This window comes from Geospiza fortis, unplaced genomic scaffold, assembly GCF_000277835.1.
Source record: "Geospiza fortis unplaced genomic scaffold, GeoFor_1.0 scaffold206, whole genome shotgun sequence".
Classification (NCBI taxonomy): domain Eukaryota; kingdom Metazoa; phylum Chordata; class Aves; order Passeriformes; family Thraupidae; genus Geospiza; species Geospiza fortis.
Genome location: NW_005054311.1, coordinates 8252041 through 8274645, shown reverse-complemented (window position 1 = coordinate 8274645; position 22605 = coordinate 8252041). Strand labels below are relative to the sequence as shown.

At 37.4% G+C, this 22605-nt stretch overlaps 1 protein-coding gene across 1 annotated transcript in view; it reads left to right on the top strand.

Moving 5' to 3' along the window:
* Nucleotides 1-22605, top strand: part of CARMIL1 (capping protein regulator and myosin 1 linker 1) — a 187348-nt gene that overhangs the window by 103017 nt on the left and 61726 nt on the right. The window contains exons 13-21 of the mRNA XM_031055647.1: nucleotides 3330-3433; nucleotides 5376-5453; nucleotides 5568-5644; nucleotides 6567-6671; nucleotides 11467-11536; nucleotides 13592-13603; nucleotides 15801-15882; nucleotides 17176-17275; nucleotides 17363-17417. Of these exons, the coding sequence (XP_030911507.1) occupies nucleotides 3330-3433; nucleotides 5376-5453; nucleotides 5568-5644; nucleotides 6567-6671; nucleotides 11467-11536; nucleotides 13592-13603; nucleotides 15801-15882; nucleotides 17176-17275; nucleotides 17363-17417 (683 nt within the window). The remainder of the gene's footprint in view (nucleotides 1-3329; nucleotides 3434-5375; nucleotides 5454-5567; nucleotides 5645-6566; nucleotides 6672-11466; nucleotides 11537-13591; nucleotides 13604-15800; nucleotides 15883-17175; nucleotides 17276-17362; nucleotides 17418-22605) is intronic.

The following is a 22605-nucleotide window of genomic DNA, read 5'->3' as shown; positions in this document are numbered from 1 at the left end:
GTAGGGAAATTTCCAAATGTTTTGTACACAGTTATTTTATAAAACCAAGCATTGTGACAATAGTTGGTGAGTGACTTGGTCTGACGTAAGACTTATTTGTTTTATAATTTACAAATTTCTGATTTGGTATTATTATTGAAATGGTTGTATATTTAAAAAGCAATAACAGCAGTGAAACAGAAACCAGAAGCTTTCAGGATTTTTTACATTTTTGTTTTACAAATAACAGGAGCAGTGACCTCTTACACAGATGGCACAAACCCAGGGTCTCCTGTATAGGTAATGGGTGTTAAAAATAGAAAAACCACACTGACATTATTGCTGCTTTTTTGTAGATGTTGATGACCTGGAAAAGATGACTGAGTTAGCAGCATGAAGGACATCAGTTGATAACAGATAGAAACCATGCCCTTTTATCCTGTTTATTATTGCTCTGTGAAGTGCAGATTCTGTGTTCTCCTTAGCTTCAAGGATTAACCTGGGGAAATATGGGTGGGGTAAAGGACTTTTTGTTGTTTTATTATGAGTACCTATGGCTCTTATTATGCTTACATAAACAATAAATCCTAAAATGAGTTTATTCAATAAATATTTTCACTAAAAATACTTTTATTGAACTCTGAGGTTGTTGTTTTCTACTCCTAACTCAATTTTTGGTGACAGTTGGTTAAGAATCTTGACTAATGTAACATGTACACTTGAAATGAGATACTCGTGAATTTAACAGAAATTTATGCAGTTCTGCTATGTTCATTCATTCTCTACTTTTCTTCATGTGAGCTGAATTATTTCAGCAAGTGATAGTGAAGTTTGAGTCGAGAGAACATTCTAGCAACATTTCCTTCTTCATAAAGAATAAATGCCAGCTTGATGAAGTTCACCCACACATCTCTTGTCAGTGAAAGTGAATTCTGAGGTTATTAAAAGAATCTGAAGGTTTTTAACATCCTTTTAAAAGATCTTTAAGCAAAATCTGAAAGTATTTTCTAGTATCTCTAGTACTGAGGACCTTCAGATTAACATGTTACCATTAATGTTGTCCCATGGAAGTTCCTCAGTATTTATTAAAAATAGTATATGCCATGTCTTAAAGTGGGAATTCTTACAACCTGCAGGACCTGAAGCAACTCAGGTTGCTGCAAAGCTGTCAATTCCTCTCTAACCGAAGAAGACAGTAATGATTTGGTTTTAACTTGGGAGGCTATTTTTGAACTTGTAATACTTTCTGTGGAGAAAGTCTAAAAGAGTCCCTGGATCTTGGATTCAGTAGACTCCAAAGTGCATGTATTTTTTCCTCCAATCTTTTTTTAATTTTTTTTTTCCTTTTATCTTTTTTTTTTTTTAATTTTTTAAGCTTTTCATAAATTCAGAACAAATCCTCACAGGTTTTGACCTTATTTTAAAAGTGCTTTCTATTTGAGATAAGTTTCTAAGATTGACAGGTGAAGTTCAGGTGGCAACTTCCCAGCTGATCTTTCTTCAAATATTGTATCTCAAAGTTCCTGAGAGCTATTAACAGTCTGAGCCTCCTGAGAGTGGTAAAAGAGCATAAAAGATTGTCTGCAAATGAAAGTGAGATTACTGTTAGAGTCTAGCATGAGGTAGTGTGAAGTTCAAACATAAATTTGTTGATTTGAAGATTCTGGTTAAATGGAAAATTCTAGTATAGTCATTCAAAGATAAAGCTTGCTTTTCTGAGTCCAAGCCAGAGGTTAATTTAAAAAATCCCTCATTCACATTGTTTGCCTTCACTGATGTGTCTGATTATGAGCAGTTGGTCCTTTTAAAGCATGAAACAAGCAGCAATATTATTAATTGTTTGCTAGCTCTTCTCCCTCAAACTCAGACACTACTTCTGAATTCCCAGAATTGGTTCTTGGTTGTACATACTGAATTGCTGGTAGTTTAACCCAGCTGGAACGCCAGCTGATAACAAGGTATCATCAAGCAATCAGGACAAAATCGCTTTTGTTCCTTCTTCTTGGTGTTGCTTGCAAATGTTGTGAGAAGGCTCACTAATGTGAATCCAAAGCTGTAATGTCACATATTTAAACAGAACTTTTAGTTTTTTTGAAGTTTCAAAATGTATTGAATTTGACCTTTAGCAACAGGGTGTAGATTCAACAATACCATCTCAAGCTAAAAGAAAAATGACACTAAGCAGAAATTATTTGAGACTTGACAAAGGTGTTGTTGTGCTTTGATACTTTCCAGTTTCAAAAGTCTCCTGAAACCAGGAGCCACACTACTAATATGGGAGACTGTCTTAATATTTGAAAAGCACTGACGTCGGTATTTTTGTCTTCAGTAGCTTGCTAGCTGTTTCTTCCACATCCTCACCCTCAAATCAATTTCATAAGTTTTTAAGTGAAGACTGGATGTGTTTCATCCATTGAATGCCCATCCAGTCTCACTGACCAGCCAATCATTGAATGTTGTGTAGTAGATCATTTGCCTTCTGTATAGCTTTGGCCAGGAACTTAGAAAAAAACTGCTGCATCAACTAAAGGACACAGTGATGCTTATACATGTAAGAAAAACATTCATGTCATGCTTGAAAGGCAGCAAAGACCGTCTACAATAAATTGATAAGTTGATGATAAGCTGCAGAGTCCTCAGATGAAATTTAGATTTGAAGGAATCAGAAATAGCCATGTCCTAATTTGTGTTTTGAAAAGCTGGAAAGTTTCAATGGAAGAAAGCCCTGACTGGTTTGTTCCCAATGTGAGCTCTTTAATTTTAATGTGTAAAATATGTGTTTGTTCTGATAAGCAACCCAGAGTCTTTATGCATCTCTTGGTACTTTTAATACTATTTTTATGGAATTACAGGCAAATACATGAATTGAAATATTTTTAATTTCTAAGTCTTGTCAGTTGCTTTTGAAGTTCTGGCAATTATAATTGTTAATGTACTTAGTCTTCCACAGATGCTTACATCTACTTCCACAGATAGCTTTATCTAAATATAATTGTTTGTAGGAAGACAGTGGCTTAACATTATGGAGCAAACATTATGGAGCATTATGTGTTTTTAAAATCTGTTTGAAAATGGATCTGGATACATCCTGGATCTGGGACATATAACACACTGTGGCTCCATCAGGGAAGTTGGGAGAGTGTGGTCCTGGTGGAACTGGGCAAGCTGTGCCAGGGAAAGGTCTCATACCTGCCTGGTGATCTGTGTTCCTCAGCTGCAGTACAGTGATGGCAACAGGAGGTCATTAAACATTTGCGCGTGTCTGCGTTCACTGAAATTGTGCACTTGCAGGCTCTGGGCCAGCTTTGTGTGGAGCTGGCTCAACTGAGTTGTGACCTCTTTTTTGGCAGGGGTGAACAGCCTTTCCCAGTCACTGAGTGCCAACTCGCTGATCGCCAGCACGCTCGTCTATCTCGACCTCTCAGGGAACGCGCTCCGCGGAGATGATCTCTCAGTAAGCGCTTTCCTCTCGCCGGGAGATAATGAATGTGTGTTAATTAATGGTTGGGAGAGAGGAAGTAACCTTTTGGTTTAGATCCTTTTTGGCCTTTATTTCTGTACAGTTTTAGTAGGGATAGAAAATAACAGTTTTATTTCTGCTCTTTGGTATAAAGTCAGAGAACTGCCCCACACAACTAAAAAAAATCCACATAATTTTAGTTCATGCCTTTAGTCTTTGGCTTCTCCTGATACATGAGAAAAGTGCAAGGATACCATTTTTTTTCCAGTGGACTTACTATTCTCTCTGAGTTCTGTTTGAAAGTGACAAAATGCCATTAAAAAGCCCTCATCATCTTTCTAATGATAAGAGTATTACAAATTTTTCATTGGAAGGCTGGAAGCAAATTATTTCTTTTTACTTGTAAAGAATTAATTTCTGCTTTTCAATATTTTTGTTTGTATAAATAAATTTGAGCACCTCGTTGACATGTCCTGTTGAAACCCCTGATTCTTTGAAGAATGTAATTACTTTTTAGACTCCTTTGTTTCAGTTCATCAATTGCCATGAAGGTGGAGCTCTATTTCCTCCATAACGAAATCCATTTACTTCTCAATTTGTATATATTCACTTTCTAACTATTACATTTGCATTTCTCTTTCACATCAAAAGTTATGTGTATGTGACTGTCGGGTTTTGAATTCTAAGTATTGAACATCTAGAAGATTCAAAACTACGGTCAACCAATCTTATAATTTAAAGTGCAGTCAGATATGACTTTATGGCTTTTTCACATATCTTACTTGCAGATTCATCAGCTTATTCAGAGAACTAGCCTTTTCAGACATGAGATTAAAGGATCAGAGGGACAACAGGCTTTTAAAGGTAGCAAATAAATAGTTAAATGTAAGTAAAGACACACAGTAAATTACTCTGAGAGAATGACATAGTAAATAATGTAAAAATAAAAGGTAAAATAAAATGTAACAAATAAATCTTTGGCAGACTGTTTTAAAAAAGCTAAGGTCTACCTACAGTATGTTAAGAGATAAATGTAGGAAGTTGGGCTTTTCTTAGCCTGTCAGAGGAATGGTTCAAAGATAGAGATTATTAATACTGAGGGCTCTTAATCTGTGGAATCAGTTTTCTAACAGGAGCAAGGAAATCCTGTTATTTAGCAATTAAAATAAACCCTAGGAAAGTACGGAAATTTTTAAAGTGAGGACCTCTCATGCATTGTAGTTATAGGGGCTAAATGACCTAGTTTTTGGGAAGATGGATCTATTTTAGAAATGTTAAGTGTGCACTGTTTGGCTGGATTTCATGTGGAGTTGAGCTTTCCACTTTTCTCTGAATTAGGTCACACTTTTATCTTTCTGTGTTGCTCTCCGAGACTAAAAAGAGCCCAAAATGAAACAGTGTATAGTAAGAAATTTTACATATGCTAACATTTACAGGACATATTCTAGGCAGTACTGAAGCCATCAATGTTAAAATCTTGTTACTGGTTCCATATTCTCCCTTAAACCTGTAATGTGCAGCTGATATTAAGAACTAACCATGGACTTCAGGTGCAAATTAGTTGCTTCCCTCATGCTGAAGGAATCTGGCTTTAACTTACAAACCAATTAGCCTTTCTGAAATGTAACAGCAATCTGAGTGACATCACAAATCTTTGTTTAATTATCATCTTAATTAATTATCATCTGCTGCGAAAGTTAAATGCAGTAACTCAAGACCTATGCTTTAAGAGAAGTGTTGGGTAAGTGTAGTCTGAGCTCCATTTTCCTACTATTAAAAAAAAAAGGCCTACAAACGTAAAACATGTTGTATGATTGGGTGAAGTTTCAGGTGATTTTATAGTAAAAGCCAAAATGCGATGACAGGTAGAGATCCAGTAACAGTTGTCATAATATAAAAATTAACATCTGTAATTCTTTCTGTCAAATCATTATAGAGCCTGTACAATTTTTTGGCCCAGCCAAATGCCCTTGTTCACCTGGATTTATCCAACACGGAGTGTGCACTAGATATGGTAATGATCATTTTTGTTGCTATTTCAATACCAAGGGAACATTCCCCACCTTCTATCCCTAGGTACTTTTTTGGGTTAATATAAATTAAAATGATTTGTCCTATTTTGAACCAGGTGTGTGGAGCCCTCCTTCGTGGATGTCTTCAGCATCTAGCTGTCCTTAGCCTCTCAAGGACTCTGTTTTCTCACAGGTACAATTTAAATGTCATTACCCTCAACTCCTGCAGTATTTTGGTTTATAATTTTTTGCACTTATGTAGCACATTTTTTTATAGGAATAAATCTAAGACTTTTTATTTATAAAGCCTTAGAAGTCTTAGTGCTCAATGAAGTAGGTACTACTTATTCTAAGCAAAATATTTTCTTTCCCTTCTGCTCTTTGCTAAAGGTCTGTAAAGTAAGCTACCTTGTCTAATATGTGTTTGTATGATGCTGATGCAGCAGAAAGTCTGTATATATCTTTTGTCTCTAAAGGGCAAAGCACCACACTTTGAAGTCTGGCTGACTTGATTCCTCTTTATATATGATTTTTAAAGTTTGTATTTTTCATGATTTGATGATGGGTACAAATGCTTTTTTTCCTCTTTTGTCTTCTGGGAGGAACTCCCTTTGAAAGTCTTTGAGATTGAACATTTACATTTTAGAGTACTTGCATTGTAGAAAATATTAGGTTCCATTTTCTTCAGATTGAAGCTTTGGGTCCCTATCAGAGATGACACCTAATTGATGCTAAGGTATTCTAGCACTATGTAATTATTTCTAGTGGTGAAAAAGCAAATTCAGGGTTTTGTTCATGTCCTGTTTGATCTGCTTGTGAGATGTAAGTATGTTCACTATTAACCAGATCTAAATGATCATTCTTTGTAGTTCACCAAACAGGAGGTAGATTGTAATGTCTTCTGTGCAGCAGTGCAGTTGTGAGGATTGTTTGTTGAATCAACATTTTGATGACATTATAATTCTAAGCTAATTGAGAGCCACTGATTACAGAACTGCTGAAGGTAGAGCAATTAAACTGTAAAAGATCATTACATTTCTGATGGCTTGCATTCACTATTTATTGGAATGAGGAGTGTCTAAATGCTACTTCTTAATGAATCTGTTTATTTACAGAAAAGGAAAAGAAGTCCCTCCCTCCTTCAAACAGTTTTTCAGCAGCTCACTTGCTTTGATGCAGATTAACCTTTCAGGAACTAAACTCCCTCCTGAGCCTCTAAAGTAAGAATTTAATTTCATTTTCTCCTGTGCCTAAAACCTAGTTTGCATTTTTGTTATATGAGTGCCTCATATTTAAAAGGAAGGGGAAAGAATTTTGCTTTCTTATTTTGTTTTTCCCATTGTACATTATTGATATTAGAAGAATGAGTTTTGTGATGGTCACACATTCATAAAATGTTCTTTCAGTCTCACAGTTGAGGCTATTAATCATATTTCTTACTCTGGGAATGTCACGGTTGTTTAGCTTCTGTCAGCATTTTTTGGGGATATATTTCTTTCTTTGTGGCTCATGAACAAAACTGCAGTGAAATGGGATTATAGACTTGTGTTAGCACCATTCCTTTGGGACTGCATTATTGCAACAGCCATAATGAAACAGAACCTGTTGCAGTGTTTGGGAGGAGAAACTTATTACACTGAGCTGTGTTCTCCTTTTGGGGGAGGAGGCAGTGGCAGCAGTTTCCAGGAGTACTAAGTGGAATGAGTCTTTTTATTGTATGTCACCCAGCCTGTGACTAACAGGTTCTGCAGGCTGAGGGAAATTGTGAAGCGCTTGTGATGTGTCTGGGTTTGAACTGTGTTGAAATTTTCAGACATTAAATTTTTAAAGTGTGTTTTAAAGTCAAGAGAGACCTAGATAGGCTATTCTGTGATTCTGGCAGAATATTGGTGTTTATTTGGCTTAATTAAAGAAAGGGCTCTTTTCAAAGTGTCATCTTCCTAAATAATATGCATTAAAATACACATAAACTTATCTGTAGCAGACACCTAGACACATTCACTACCTATTTTGCAATCTGAATATGGATATAGGTGCATGGATGTATCCCTGTATTGCTGGGAGCCTGCCTTCTGAGGGGGAGGGGAATGGGGAGCATCTAATGGACAGGAGTTGATGGCAAAATTGGAGATGTGGGATATAAAGAATAGTTAGTGAGAATGAGATGGAAAGCTTTTGATACACTCTGGAGGAAGCTAAGGGAAGGAAGAGTGACAAGTGCAACAGCAGAAAGAGTAGTGTACGTAGCTTTGGAGTATTTTTTCTTAAGGCACTTCAGTATTGAAGGGGGCAGTACAATATCACAGAATGGATCAGGTTGGGAGGGATCATTGTGGGTCATTTGGTCCAACCTCCCTGCTTAAGTAGAGTCATCCTGCAGCACATGGCACAGGATTGCATCCAGATAGTTCTTGAATATCTCCAGTGGGGAAGACTCCACAACATCTCTGAGCAGCCTGTTCCTGTGCACGGTCACCTGCACAGTAAAGAAGTTCTTCCTCATGTTCAGGTGGAACTTCCTGTGCATCAGTTTTTGCTTGTGGCCTCTTGTCTTGTTCCTTGGCACTTCTGAGAAGAGCCTGATGGTTAAATGAGATGCACTGGATTGAAATCCATATTCAACTGCAGGAGCCATTTTAGCTCTGACCTTTCACTTTGTTCTGTGTGATGCTCTTTGTTGTTGTAGTGCTTGCTCAGACTTTGCCAGTATTAGGGAGGTGTGGTAGATGTGTTTTCAAACACAAGGTGATTTTTTTGAAACACGCTTGATTCTGATTAATTTAGAGCTATTGATCCTATGGTGGAGGGCAGCAGGGAAGAAAAACAAGGATGGATGTGACTACTACAGAAGACAGCATTGGTTGGGCAGGAAAAAGAGAATACTGTGGGATGTTGAATATATCCCCAGAGATTAGGAAAGGTGAGAAGCACCAAACATTAAGGTTCATTAAGGTTCTCTTCTTGTCATGTTGAGTATCTCTTATGATATGAGGAGTGTGAGCAGGTGAGTGCTGTACAATTGCCTGTGCTCATGAAAGATATTATTATATTAATTTATCCCAAAAACTTGGGACCCTTTGCCTGCCAGCTGGGCAGCAAATGGCATCTTCGTAGCCCTTTTCAGTCAAAATATCCATTAGCAAAAAACTGCTTCTGGTAGCGTTTAAGATAATCTGGCTCAATTTGACTGAATGGGTTGGAGGGAGTTACTTGCCTGACTGGTGTTGGGGAAGTCGAGAGGCAGTGATGGGGAGCATAGGATGAGCTTAGAGCAGAAACTCTTTCACTAGCTCAGAAAGTTTCAAGGAGGGGAATCTTTGCAAAGTCCAGCTGGAAGTGTATGGTCTCAGAGCATCCATACCACTCTCAGCTATCTGGTACTTTGGCGTGGTCTGCTTTTGTTCTGGTGGCAGCATTCACCTCTGCCTAGGAGGTAGGACAGGAGCTGTCAGTACTTTTTGGCAATTTCTGTGATGTGCTTTTTCTCTGACCGAAATTTTTCATTCAGTTTAAACTGAATGTGTCGCAACACTACAGAGGACTTCGATCAGCAGGACACCTTGTTTTACCTCTCAAACCCTACTTGAATGATCCACTTCAAAAATGTCCTGTTAAGTTAATCTGGTGTTAAAAGGACTGAGGATGTGTATTGTGGGACAGCTGCTCGGCCTTTTGTTCTTGCCTGCAAGAATTACAAACCGTGTCTGGAGCCATCAAGATCACAGTGGTGGTTAAACACAAGAAGATAGAAAAACTTTTTTTCAGGCAGGAAATTGTCATTTGCAAGACTGCAAGAGCACATGAGAGATGGCTTCAGGAAGCAAAAAAAATCAAAGCTATGGCGTATCATAATAGTACTTTTCTAGCATCATTCATCAGCATATGTCAAAAAGCTTTTGGAGCTGGAGCTGTCCAGTGACAAAAGAGAAGTTCCTGGTTTGTGTCCATGAACCAGAGGTCACCACATTGAATGTGTGATTCAAGGCCAATCCTGCCTAAAGAAAAAAGAGATAGATAAAATGCGGATACCTGACATTCTGAGTTCCAAATTCCTCTACTTAATTGGTTTTTTATTTCTTTATAGGCTTCCTTTAGCTCTACAGCTGTGGTATGTTTAATTGCGTGTGCTAGCTCAGTGAGTTCAAAGATATTGGTTAATCAGTGCAATCTGTGAAGGACATGAACTTGCTTGGACAGTGTAAATCAAGCCTTTCAGGGAGCAGGTTTGCTGATAAAGCTGTTCTATGAGGATGCCATGTGGTGGGTGGAGAGAGGGTATATACCTTGTACATAGGTAATGTAGCTAATGTTCCATTTGCAGTTCACTCTTTTTTTCACCATTTTTAATGGAGTCAGTTTGTACTCTTGTCCTTGTTGAAGTGTAAGTTGGCATTTTTGTTGAATTTTACAGACATTGCCAGAAACTGTATTTTGATCTGTCAGTGCTGTAACAAGACAAGTTTCTGATATGCTTCTCATGCAAATGCTAATTACAAGGCCAATTCTTGCATTCTGCATCATGCACAGTTGATAAGACCTCTCCATGTGTTGCCATGTGTGTGATTTAAACATAGTGGCCAAGTGTAAGTATAAGATGTCTGGCTTCAGGCCCTTTGAAGGCTGGTGATTTTTCATGAGAAAGAATTGAGAAATAAGGAGATTTTCTTAGGGTGAATTTATGGGGAAGAGGTTAGGGAAAAAAAACCTTTTTTTTTTCTTCCTGTGAGAAGTGTACAACTGAAGCAGCACTACGTGTCTTTTTTTAATCTGTGCTTCTTTTATGCTTCCACTGTATTTTTTTGTTTCCTGGAAATGCTTAGGAAGCTCTTTGCAAACTTACCATCAGCCAGACTGACTGAATAAAAAGCATGTTTGGGTAAGAAAGATAGACAAGATCATCTAAAAATTTGTGAGAACTGTTGCAGAACTTTCACTTCTCTCCCCACCCCCTTCCCCCCCTCATATATTAATAGCTTAAGTAAATAAGCAGAAGACATCTGCCTTTGTTAATAGCGAAGGTCTGATTATACCTGCAGGACAGAAGACATAAATAGGTTTAAATGAAAACCTGCCCAAGGCACACACATTTCAAATGTAGCTTTGACACACTACTTGCATAGCAAGTGTGTAGACAAATGGCTCATCAGAAGGGGTTAGTTTTTATCTCCATGCATCAGTCACTTGGTTAGCTGCTTTTGGCTGAAATGAAGTTGGAGAAGGAAGTCCTTCTGTTTCTCTGTTGAATTATTAATTCAAAGCTGCATCTATTCTGAAGATATTAGAAAGTATACGCAGATTTTGTTTCTTCTCTATTACACATACTATTGTGCTTTCTGATATGACAGTATTAATGTAAGTGTGATATTAATGCTAACTTTTAGATGTGGAAACAAACTTCTGTGAGACTTTAAAAGTGGATTTATGAGAACCATAATTAGTAGTTTCTTCATGCGTCTGCCAATATGCCCAAAGGCAAAGGATACCATTGCATAGGAATACCATTTTGAAATCTGTAAATACTTGTTGGGTTGTGGACATGGAGAATTTTGTGATACTGGAACATGCTTCAGCCTTTGAGTGTTACAGGCATTGTGCCTGACTGAAATGGATGGCTGCATGGCATCTACGTATTTTAAAAACTTTATTCTTTCCTAGATTTTTTGGACAATCTGAGAGTTTGTATGGTTGTATCACAAAACACCCCAGTTATAACCATTTGATACTCTTTGAAAGCAAATGTTGAAAAAATTCATCTCTGATGAATGTTATTAAATGTTGATGGTGCATTAGCTTTGGAGTTTCTTCATTAGCCTTGCATCCCTGCAGTTTTTGAAGCTCCTGGAGTGTTCTGAGTGTGCAGACTTGTGCTGCCATTGTCATTTAAGAAATAACTGCTCAGCTGGTGTTTTGAAATGAATCTTTGCATTATAGATGTATTAACCTGTGATCATTTAGATGATGATGTAAAGCTGCCCTTTATCTTTTTAAAACGGTTCTAAAATTGATCTTTTTCAGAGCGCTTTTATTAGGCCTGGCTTGCAATCACAATCTGAAGGAGGTGTCTTTAGACCTCAGTAGCTGTGAGGTAAGGAATATTTATCAGGATGTGTTCGAAATGTGCAATTATGAGGTTTTAGAGTTCCTGTGAAATTCACTGGGCAAGATATTCTTCCTCTGTAGTCAAAAGTTGTGGGAAAGGTGAGAAGCAGAGAATTCAGAGAAGCCCTTATGATAAAAGTTAGGATGTGTGTTACAGCATCCTAAATAATGAGCACAGAGGTTCAAAGCACCTTATTAGCAAAAGCCTCCTTGCAGTGCAGCTGTACTACACACTGAGCCAGCCTGTTGGATGCTTGGCTGTTTCTGCTCTCTGGTGGTGTGATTAGCAGCAGGATTTTCCAAGGTGCCCAAATTTGAATGGCTCTAAGGAAGCTGCATGCCCTGAAGGCATGTCTGTGGTTCAATTGTCTTCCTTCAGAACCAAAGGCATGCTCCATCTTCTGCAGGTTTGCTTTTTAACCTTGGGAGAAATTCCATTTTCCTAATCGATTAATCAATTCAAGCCAATAAGGAACTTTGGTAAAAGTTATTAACATAAGAAGCACTGTCAAAGTGGCCTCAAGAATAAGCAAGAACAATTGTGGCAACTGGTTTGCTTTATCTTGTTTCCTCTTGCTTCCCTGTGCTTTGCTGTGCACTCTGTTTCCCAAGATTGCCCATACTCTTGCAGGGTGACTCTGTCGTGGTTAAAGCAGAATTAGAAAAGTTCAGACACAACCCTGGGAAGCCACTTGAGGCAAAGTCATTTTGTTGAGAACTGTGTGGTGGACTTTTGCCAAAACCAACATGAACTAGTTTAGGCTTTTTCTGACTTCCCCGGTTTTTAAGCTGCAAAGAAAGCCTCCCATTTGTTAGATATTTCCAAGGCCATCTGAGTATTAACTGTTCTAGAAGTGCCTGCAGATACAGTGGTTGTCCTTTAAGTAGAAAACATGCAATATTGATAACCATGTTGAAGTGCAGTAATCCTTGCCTTTAGGTTCGTGATCAATTGCTTTTGAAATGTGCACAGATTTCCTTATGAAGAAAAAACCAAATAATTGTGGATGCATATCATAGTTTCTGATATTTTAGACTTCTTGGAAAATATTATTACTTTGAAGAGCACTACACATAAATTCCAAATAGCAAAGCTTTCAAGTCCAGTACATATGCTTCTGATTTCTGAGTAGAGGGATCAGATGGATGATAATTTATCTTCTAGAGTAAGGAAGGAAAAGGGAGGAGTAATTCCCATAATAAAAATTAAGTCCTACGATGATGATTTAGCCTTAAATGAATAAATCAATAAAACACAAATATAAGTAGTGAGAGTATAAATTAGCATGTAAATCAACAAGGGCTGAGGAGAGAAAATATTACCCTTTCATGAAACAACACCCAGGGTGGGATGTGAAAGAGTCCTTCAAGGAGCAATGAGATTTATTGGACACCAAAGCACTTGTGGTCATGGCTGACTCTTGTGACAGAAAGGAAGGAATCCTGCCCAACTCAGTGTTGTCTTCTGTAGCTGGTCCCTCCAAATTGACAATACTTCCTTAGATCCTTCCCTTAACATTTTTTTTCCCATCACTGAGCTTTATCCATTCTCATGTGCTTTGGAAAGAAGTGATGCTTCCACCAGCAGGGAAGTTGATGTGCCAGCAGCTGGGAGTGCTCTCAATGGGCCCAGCACCTCAGGATCCTGCTCCACCTCTCCCTGACCCTCTGGGATCTGGGCAGGGTAATCTACACCTGGAAAGAGAGTGGTGGGAAGCTTGGAGCCAGTCACCACTGCTCCCAGTTCCTGCAAGCACATGCTCCTAGGGGGCTATAAAGCTGATGCTTCAGCTTTGCCCTCTTCTTTCCTGCATCAGGCAAGCTGTACTCAAGTATGGAAGGATAAATCTGTGTTCCTTCCCTCTTCCACCATTTTTCATTTGCTCCCATAATTTTCTGGTAAATTATCTCCAAGCTTAATCATTTTCTATTGCTTGTTTGGTTGTTTTTTTTAATTATTTTTTTACTATGAAAATTACATTTTTATTTCTACCTGCTCAGCACTGATGTATTTCACTCTTTTCCCTTCTGCTTCCCTTAGCTTGGTCACTGTGTAAGTACTCTCCATGCTTTACCTTAATTGTTAAATCAGTAAGCAGCTTTGTTTGCCCTTCCCATATTAGTACCTCATAGCTTTGAACACACTTGGCATTTTTAATTGTAGAAGGGTTATACTTTGTTTTCTGATAAGAGCTTTTCTTTGTAGTCTCAGAAGTATGTCATATAGAAGGTGTTGCAGAGAGTCTTTTTGTCAGTATCACAGTCCACATTGACGAGCAGCACTTCAATTTATCTCTGCTTTTATATATATATATTTATATGCATATTATTTTAACACAGTTGCAGCAAATTGTGATCCTAAAAGTGGAGTTTTTGTCATCACTTTCAGATCAAATAGACATCACCATTTGTGCTCATGAAATGTTTATATATTTAAAATTTTGAATGTAGAGTTATCTGGTACAAGATTGAAAGCTACTCCTGAAAATTTGTCCACTTCAGCCCTCAAAGTATATATAGCCAAAGCATTTGGATTCTATTGTGAGTACAATTTTAGTGTATAGAACTTTACCCTACCAACAACCAATCCAGTTCCATGTATGATCTGCCATAGATTCTGCAGTAGTAGATGTGACACTCTGTGAGAAATGTTTGTCTTGTGGTGAGCCACACTGAGAGAGCAGCACAAAGCAAAACAGAATGATTTTGGCTCTCATACAGCAAATGCTATAAATGCTCTTACTAAAATAAAATTGAGTTAAATTTGCAGCACTTCTGGCCCAAATACAGCCTGTAATATGACTACTTATTGAGAGGATGAGGTGAAGGATAGGCAGGCTTTGATTTATGGAGAGGGGAAAAGGTGCCTTATGTTCTGTACTTCTCACACTCTGGATGCGATTTATGATTTAGGTGCTATCTTTGGCCACCAAAGATAATCATTGGCTACCAAAGGCCATTCTCCAAATACTCAGGTCATGTTGTCCAGCTGCTTGTTAACCCATCATATACCTCAAACATTCAAAAAAGTGCCAAATCAAATCTTTATTGAAAAATGCTTCTAGAAGGCGTTTGGGGCTCTTTAATTATAACTTGGATAAAAGCTGACGGTCCGCAGAAATATCAGCAGGTAGATTCAGGATATTTACCCAAGTAAGTGAACAAAATAAAAAACTTCACAGTTTCTATGCACAGGAGGTGAAAAAGCTTTGAGGACGTTTGAAAAAGCTTTCCATTCTTTTTGAAGCAAATAACGTGAAGATAGAAAATGTAAAAATGAAATTTCCATAGAATTTTTTCCTACTTCAGCTAAAATCTTTTACAGAGAGATGTTTATAAAGTGAAATGCACCTTATATAAAAGTGCATAGCTGCAAAAAAAAGAAAATGCTTTTGCTCCTTTGGAAAAAAAAAGATGTTAATTCAGTAGCATTACTAAATAAGTGTGTAAGATTTCACATTTAATGTTGATGTTTTCTCTTAGAACATTTCATTGTTTTTTCATTAAATCCTGACTTTTTTTTATAGTAATGTAATATTTCAGATTAATAATATCATAATTGATACTTTGCAGCCAGGCATTTTTGTTATTGTTGCAATTTTTTTCTTTTATTGCTATTTCTTAAGAATGACTATATTACTTTTTTCTCTTGTTTATTGTCTTTTATGGCTGTTTTACAATTGGATTATTTGAATTTTCTTTTCAGCAGCAGAGAGGTATAATTTGAGATTTTTTTTGTATGCTCCCCACTTATCTTTTTGGGCACCTTAGCATTGTGCTAAGAGCTGGAAGAAGTTGCTCACTGTAAGGCCTGACTGTAGTGGAGTTCAAGGGTGCCAGGGTTGCAAGCTGATAGACTGGTCTAAGTTTATTTTTTTGTATGACCAGACCCTGGAAATGTTCATGTAGAAAATGCTCACCCCAATACTTCAGGCACTGCCCAGCACAAGTGCTAAAGGATTTGCTGTGTTCAACCATTTAAGTATTTTCCTCATTTAAAGGCTGAGAGATAGTTTTCGAGAGAAAGCAAAGAGAGTCCCTTTTCTCATTTGTATGCAAATACTGAGAGTAAGGATGAGGACAGTAGAAATGTGTGCATAGGCTGTCATTTTGATGTCTATAACTTCTTCTGTTGCTGTTGTTTTTGCCGCTGCTAGTGCCTTCTGTATTCTCAAAGCTCCTACCACTGTCTTCTGTGTGATCTTGAAACCATAACTAGTTTGCAAAAATGGATGATGTTTTGTCTCTAGTTAAGATCTGGAGGTGCACAAGTCTTGGAAGGATGCATAGCAGAAATACACAATATCACCAGCCTAGATATTTCAGACAATGGTAAGTACCCAGATCAGGAGCGGAGGGTTGTGCAAGTCAAGAAATGCTTTTTGTTTCAGCTCTCAGTGTAACCAAGGGTGGTTGCTCTTGCTTTGTGATTATTGGCCATGCTGTTATGGAAATGTCTCAGACCAAGGCCTCTTACTAAGAAACATTGGAAGACTAACTGTACCCTCAAAAGTTTGTTGTTTGAGATCAGTGTAACGCAGCAGAATAAAATAATGGTACCAAGCTCATATTAGATCCAGAGTAAATTGGGCGTAAGTACAAGAGGTTAAGAAGCTGAATGAGAATTGGAAGTGTAGTGAAAGAACAAAGGGAAAGGTCTGGTACAGAATGAAGCTGAGGGGAAAATTTGGAGCAAAGAGCCAAGAGCTTCAGGTCAGAAAAGGCCTGCTTGAGTCTTTGGAAAAGTCTTTGAATATTTCTGCTTTGGAGTCTCTGTGCTTCCTAGCACAGGTATTCCTGGAAATATGAACTGGCTTCTCATCTTGCAGATTCAAGTTGTAGATGTATGAACTGGAAAAATTCACCTGCTGTGTTTGCCCCTCTATCAGCCAAGTGCAGAAGTATTTCAGAAACAGATTCCCAGTACAGTGAAATGCCCAGGAAGGGTGGGATGGACACGCGGAAAGCTGTGATTCAGCCCAGTTAGGCAAAAAGATTTATTGTTATAAATAAAGATAGATATTTGAAATCTAAATTATGCTGTGAATCTGAATTCTAAATCATTGTAATCCAGCTAGTGGACTCCTCAAATACATAACTAGCTTGGGAATACTAAAGTTAATTTTCTTTTACTCAGGAGTAGAAAAAAATCTGCCTGGTTTTTCTGGTAATTTTATTTGTAGTGTATTATGTTAGCCTTTTTTGCAGGCTTTTGAAGGCTTTGAAATATTGTTGGTACACAGCTCTACTAAGTCTAGATAGTGATTAGCATTATTTTAGAATTCTCCAAGGAACTTGAAACTCTAGATGACTGTGCAAGTGGCTGACAGTGGCTGGGCTGTGGGTAAGGGACTGAATTCTATTCAGTGTTTCTGAGAGGTGTCTTTAATAGCTGATTAGCATGGAGATGTAAAGGGTTTATTTTAGAGAAAGCATTTATTCTCATAGAAAAGCAGAGGCACTAATGAGAAAAAGATTTAAAGATAGAAGAATGGAAATTTTCCTACACATTTTGGAAATTAGTACACTGACATAATTACTTGAATATAGCATCAATAATTGGACCTGGTCTGGATCTTTTGTGAAAATGTGTTTTAATTCCTAATCTAATCTGATTCTTTACAGGCCTAGAATCTGATCTCTCAACCCTTGTAGTCTGGCTTAGTAAAAACCGATCGATAAGACACTTGGCATTAGGCAAAAACTTTAACAACATGAAATCCAAGTAAGGATTTTCTTTCTTCTAAATAACAAGAGAATGGATGAGGAGAAACAGCTGATTTCATCATCTTCCTAACTTTTCTTCCCTCAGAAATCTCACTCCAGTACTTGATAATTTAGTTCAGATGATTCAAGACGAGGATTCAGTGAGTATCTTTCTGCCTACTATCATCATGTGTATTTGTACCCTCACAGTCTATTTCTGATAATTTTCTTCATTTTGTTAATTTGCTGCATAAGATTTTGATCACAACCCTGCACAGATACATCCAGCATTTTGGATTTGGTTTTTTTCAGATTGTAATTTTGATTAACTTGTGCCATGTAGTTGAACATTTTCTGAGAATAGTCTTAGGATCTCTGGTTGTTGAAAAATATTCATTTTAAATAGTTGGATGTGTGTAACCTAGTTATTTATGTCTAAATTATACAGCCCTTTAGGCACAAATTTTCAGAACTTTTGTGTCCTGATAAGAGATTACAATGGTAGTGTTCTCAATAGCAATGCTTTTTTTTTTTATTTATGGAATGCATGATTTCCTGATAGCTGTTCTCGTGTATTAACTTTTTTTTTTCCTTGGCAAAATGCAAGGTCACTGCAGTGATCTCTCAGAATTCCTTCCTTCTTCAAAAGATGCAAATAAACCATTCACTGTGCTGTTTTTCACCTTTCTTAGTCTTGGGAGCAGTTTCATAAAACCTTCTTAGGGTACCTTGCTGGGATGCTTGCTCACTTCCTTAATATCTCCACCTTTTTTATTCTGAAAGACTTTTGTGGTTGAATTTGTGTTCTTGCCCATTCTTGGCATCCTAGTTATGGTTAGAAGCGGATCTTAAGATGCTCTGTTACTCTCATGCTTGTCAATATTTATTTCTCTATCTTAGTCCTTTCTTTCTCCTTGATTTCCTGTGCAAGTACCAAGCAAGCTTTCCTCATTCTCCAGAGACAGCCGACTGTAGACTCAGGTTGTCTGAACACCTGCTACTTCCTGTTGTCTTTATTGTCTCACCTCCAGGTTCATGCTCTTCATATTAACTGCCTGGCTGTCTTGTCCTCCCATCTGTGTCTGTATCTGGCAGTTTTAACCAGGATTCCCAAGGTCTCTTGCCTTGCAAGGTCATTCAACTCATATTCCGTGTTCCCTTTTTCTTAGTTCTCAATTGTATTTGAAGTGATTTATTAAACTAGTCCTCTATGCTCTTTCTGTCCTCTTAAATGGGATTAGTGGTACTGGTGTTTCTTGATTCTGTGCCTTCCTCCATATTTTATTCTTTAAAACATGGGATATCAGTGTGATGTGGTAAAGTTCTTCATACAGATACCAAAACTAACTCTAATTGAGGTAACACCTGTAATGAAAGCACCTTAATAAAAATCCTTGTTTTCACAAGTTAGATGTAGGGTTGTGCTAAGTAATGTATTGGTGGAGCTCTGTGTTGCTTCTTGGTGTACCAAGCTGGCCTTTTTGTTTTGTGCTGTGTAACCACCTCTTTCTACTCTGCCTCTAAAGGGAATGCTGCAGGACTGCCTTCCCCTCCTTTCCTTTTCCTTTTGATCCTGTTCTGAGTGATTTCGTTTCATCAGATACTACCTGCTGCTTCTGTGTGGGCATTTGTCTCTGTCCTGCCCTGTTTCTCATGCTTATCCTTTCACAGCTGTCCTGAAGAACTGAATCACCAGCAAATGTAATTTAGTATGTTTTCTATTTTCATTATTCCTTTGTTCTGTTGCAGGTGAACATTTCTTGCCACTCAGACCATACCTTAAAACACCTCATCAATGCACTCTGTGTCCTTGCAGTGCCCAAATCATCTTATTAAACATGCTGTTGAATTTTTTCCCCTATTTTATGACTCTTTACTATCTTTTCTTAAGAACAAAAATTTCTACTTTCACTGTATTATTTCTACTTAAAGTGTTACAACCTTCTGTTTATCTTTCCTGGCTTCTGGTTTTGAAACTTCCAGGTTATAGGAAAGAGTAGCTGCTAAATTTTGTGTGTATTCTTGCAGTTGTCTCTCCTTTGCATCATTAGCTTCCACTTCTTGCATTCCTTTTCTTTTCTCAGCCTCATTTGTTGTTTGACTTTCTGCCTTTTACACTATACACTGGTCAGATGTGCTCCTGTAATTCTTACCCACCATGTTTTCCTGACCTAACCTAACAATACACAATGTATTGTCATTCTGTTTTCAAACAGTGTTATAATGAAATAATTCACCAAAAAGTTGCTTTATTTAGTTACTTAGAATAACTGTGTCTCCTTCATGTCACTTCATTAACATTTGGGATATAGCATATGATCCTTTTGGGGTTACGCTGCCTCTTCTTTCCCCATGTTCTTTTCTCTTGTTAGTTCTCTTCAGTGAAGGAATCTTGGGGTTTTTTTTTTTGTCTCATCAAGCACTAAAACCAGCGTGAACCATCTCCTAGCAGCAAGAGAGTTGAGGACAGACTCTGTAGCACTATGGGAAAAATATGTTGCAAAAAGCTGCCTAGTATTGTCCTCACTGTATCTCGATGCTAGAAAATTATTTTAAGTGTCTAGCTATTTCAATTTGAATCTTAAATGGGGTGGTCCCCATTCTAACAATACTATGCATTTACTGCCGCAGGACATGAAAAATATAAGATGCAGTTGTAGAGACCAGGGTGTGATGTTGCCCAGAGCACAGTGCATGGTTTGGGGACTGCACATTGTCTGCATGGAAAGCTGAAGCAAGTGGCTTTAACCTAAAATAATAATCTCTAAATGCTTCTTCATGTGTTTATGCACACTTTAAATAGCTCTGTTGCTGTGTTAGTGTGAGTCATGAGTAAAACGATTTAAACAATCAGTGGCTTGCTTCTATGACTGTTAAAATAGAGTGATACCCAAATGTAATTCTGCATAATTTAAAAGCAGTAGTAGTAACCTACATAGCAGAGCTTCCCAGGTGTTTTATATAAGAAAGAATGTAACATTTAATTTCATTTTTTGGGTTCTTTTCATGTCTTTTCTATATAAATAGGTGCTATACTGTGCAGACTATTATAATGTATTCTTAATGTGCCCATTCCTTTTCTTGTTGCAAAAATGGATGTTACACTGCAGGTATGCAGTGTTGTTGCTCAGAGTGGTAATCACTCCTGCATAGGTGCAGTGAATTTCTAGTGATGATTATCTTTAGTTGTTAGTTCAGTGCTTGCTGCAGAATTGGCTTCTGGAGGCTTTTTGCAGCATTTTTGTTCTTAGGAAAAACAAATTTAGCTTGATTTAATTCCTAGGGTTTTTTCCAACAGAAATATGACTGAATCAATGAATAAAATCATACAATTTCTAGTTGTATATTTGTACTTCGAGAATTCCTCTTCCTTAAAAAGATTGGCGTTTTCTCTATATTGGCAAAGTACCTGTTTTCTGTAGCAGGGACACTGAAAGTGCTCCTTAGACTTCTATTTTCTCAATATCTAGCTAAAACTATTAAGTTATTAAAAGAAGTGTTTGTAGAGTATTGCCCATATTTGTTGGGGATTTGGTTTTGATTCGGGTTTTTTGTTTGTTTGTTGTTGTTTCATTTGGGATTTTTAATGTAATGATCAGATAATTTAATGAATATTTAGATGGTGCATAGCTGTCAATCCTTACAGAACACAGTACAGAAGTGTTTTCAGTCATATATTGTTTTGTCAGAGTGTTGGAATGCAAGAAGCTTCCTGGGAGGATATATGAGATTTAGAAAAATTATGTGGGAGGGATCATGTGCAGCTCAGTTACTCCAATGCCCATTTCTAAAGTGACACATGAAAAAAAGAAACAATCTCATATTCACAAGTTTATTGCTGATTTCTCCTAGTGCTGCATGGTGCTGCTTTACTGTGAATCTGTCAGCAAAAGAGCTTCTCAGACTTCTGTCAAGAGCTCCTGAATGCCATTCTAAATGTGATGTTAGCATTTTTATGTTAATGTTGCTTTTAAATTCTTAATAATTCTTTACATTTCTCTTCATGTCATGCAATAAAAATTGAAAACAGACAGATTAAGGGTATTAGCATAGTAATTTAATAACTTCCATTTAAAATAAAACCAGCATGTGGCTTGTGTTATTATTAGACTTTATAATTATCAACCTGCTGTGCCTCCAAATTTTTGTGCTTTTCCTCATTAGTAAGTGCATTTCTTGCATTGTCGCAAGTTTTTTGGTTATCACTGTAATCCAGTGGTGTCTCTGGGGTCAGATCCCATTGTATAGCAGGTATGATGCAAGGACTTTGGACCCTGGAAGGTGTGCACAGTTTGGTTGGTTTATTTTCACTAATCTAAACTTCAGGATCTAATATAAGTTCTGTGGCTCATTGTTATAAGATGTTGATTTTCTTGTACTGGCTATTTGAGGATTTTAGGCTCCAATATTTCATCCTTCAACACATGCCTAAGTGGCTATATAATGACGATACACTCCCCTGTATGGACTCACACTTGAGCAAGGGAAATGTTTTGTGGAGTCCTCATCCATCACCAAAGACAAATTACACTTTTAGGAGCTGTAATATCTATGCAAGGCATGGGGATAAATTAACCATGGTTCTTGAGCTCCTGATGTTGAGTGTTGGGGGCATTTTTAGCAAAGTTTTTTTGAGGCTTGGAGTGTGACTTGCTGGAGCCAAATAAGATAGTTTCAGCTTAATATGCTTCATGAAAAAATAAAGTTACTGAAAAATACTGTAGTATCTATTACAATGAATAGACCTACTCATTGTAATAAATACTCAATATTGCTTTGAATTTCAGACCTACTATAGTTTTGTCTTTTCTTGAAAAGCCCATGCCCTTTGTTGAAGGAACAGATATGCAAAATCATTCCTAAATTTGAAGTAACCATAATAAAACACTTTAAGGAAACTGTTTATGTTTTAACAATGCCTTGGACTGTAATTTGCCCTTGGGCAAACATCTCAGCCTGAGGGATAGAAGGGGAATGGTAAATACTTTTATTTCTCACTGAAAATGTGAATGCTGGTTAAGCAAAACGCACTGGACACTGGAAGATATCTTGTGAAGCTGGTTGTTGTTATCTTGCCTTTTTTGAGGTTTACACTGTATTCTGTATTTAGTAGAACTCAGGAAGTTGGAAGCACTGCCACTTGAAAATAATTTTTTCACAAGGCGTTAAAATTTAATCTGCTTGTGAGCATGTTTGACACCTGTGCTGTAAGTTATTAACTCCCAATTTATCACATGTTGTAGGATCTGCAACTAACACAGAAGTAATTTTTTGATGTTTACTGCTGTTCCCAAGGGTTTGGCAAGATTGTAACTTCTTTTAGTTGGTGTTTGAGGAATGAGTGCATTA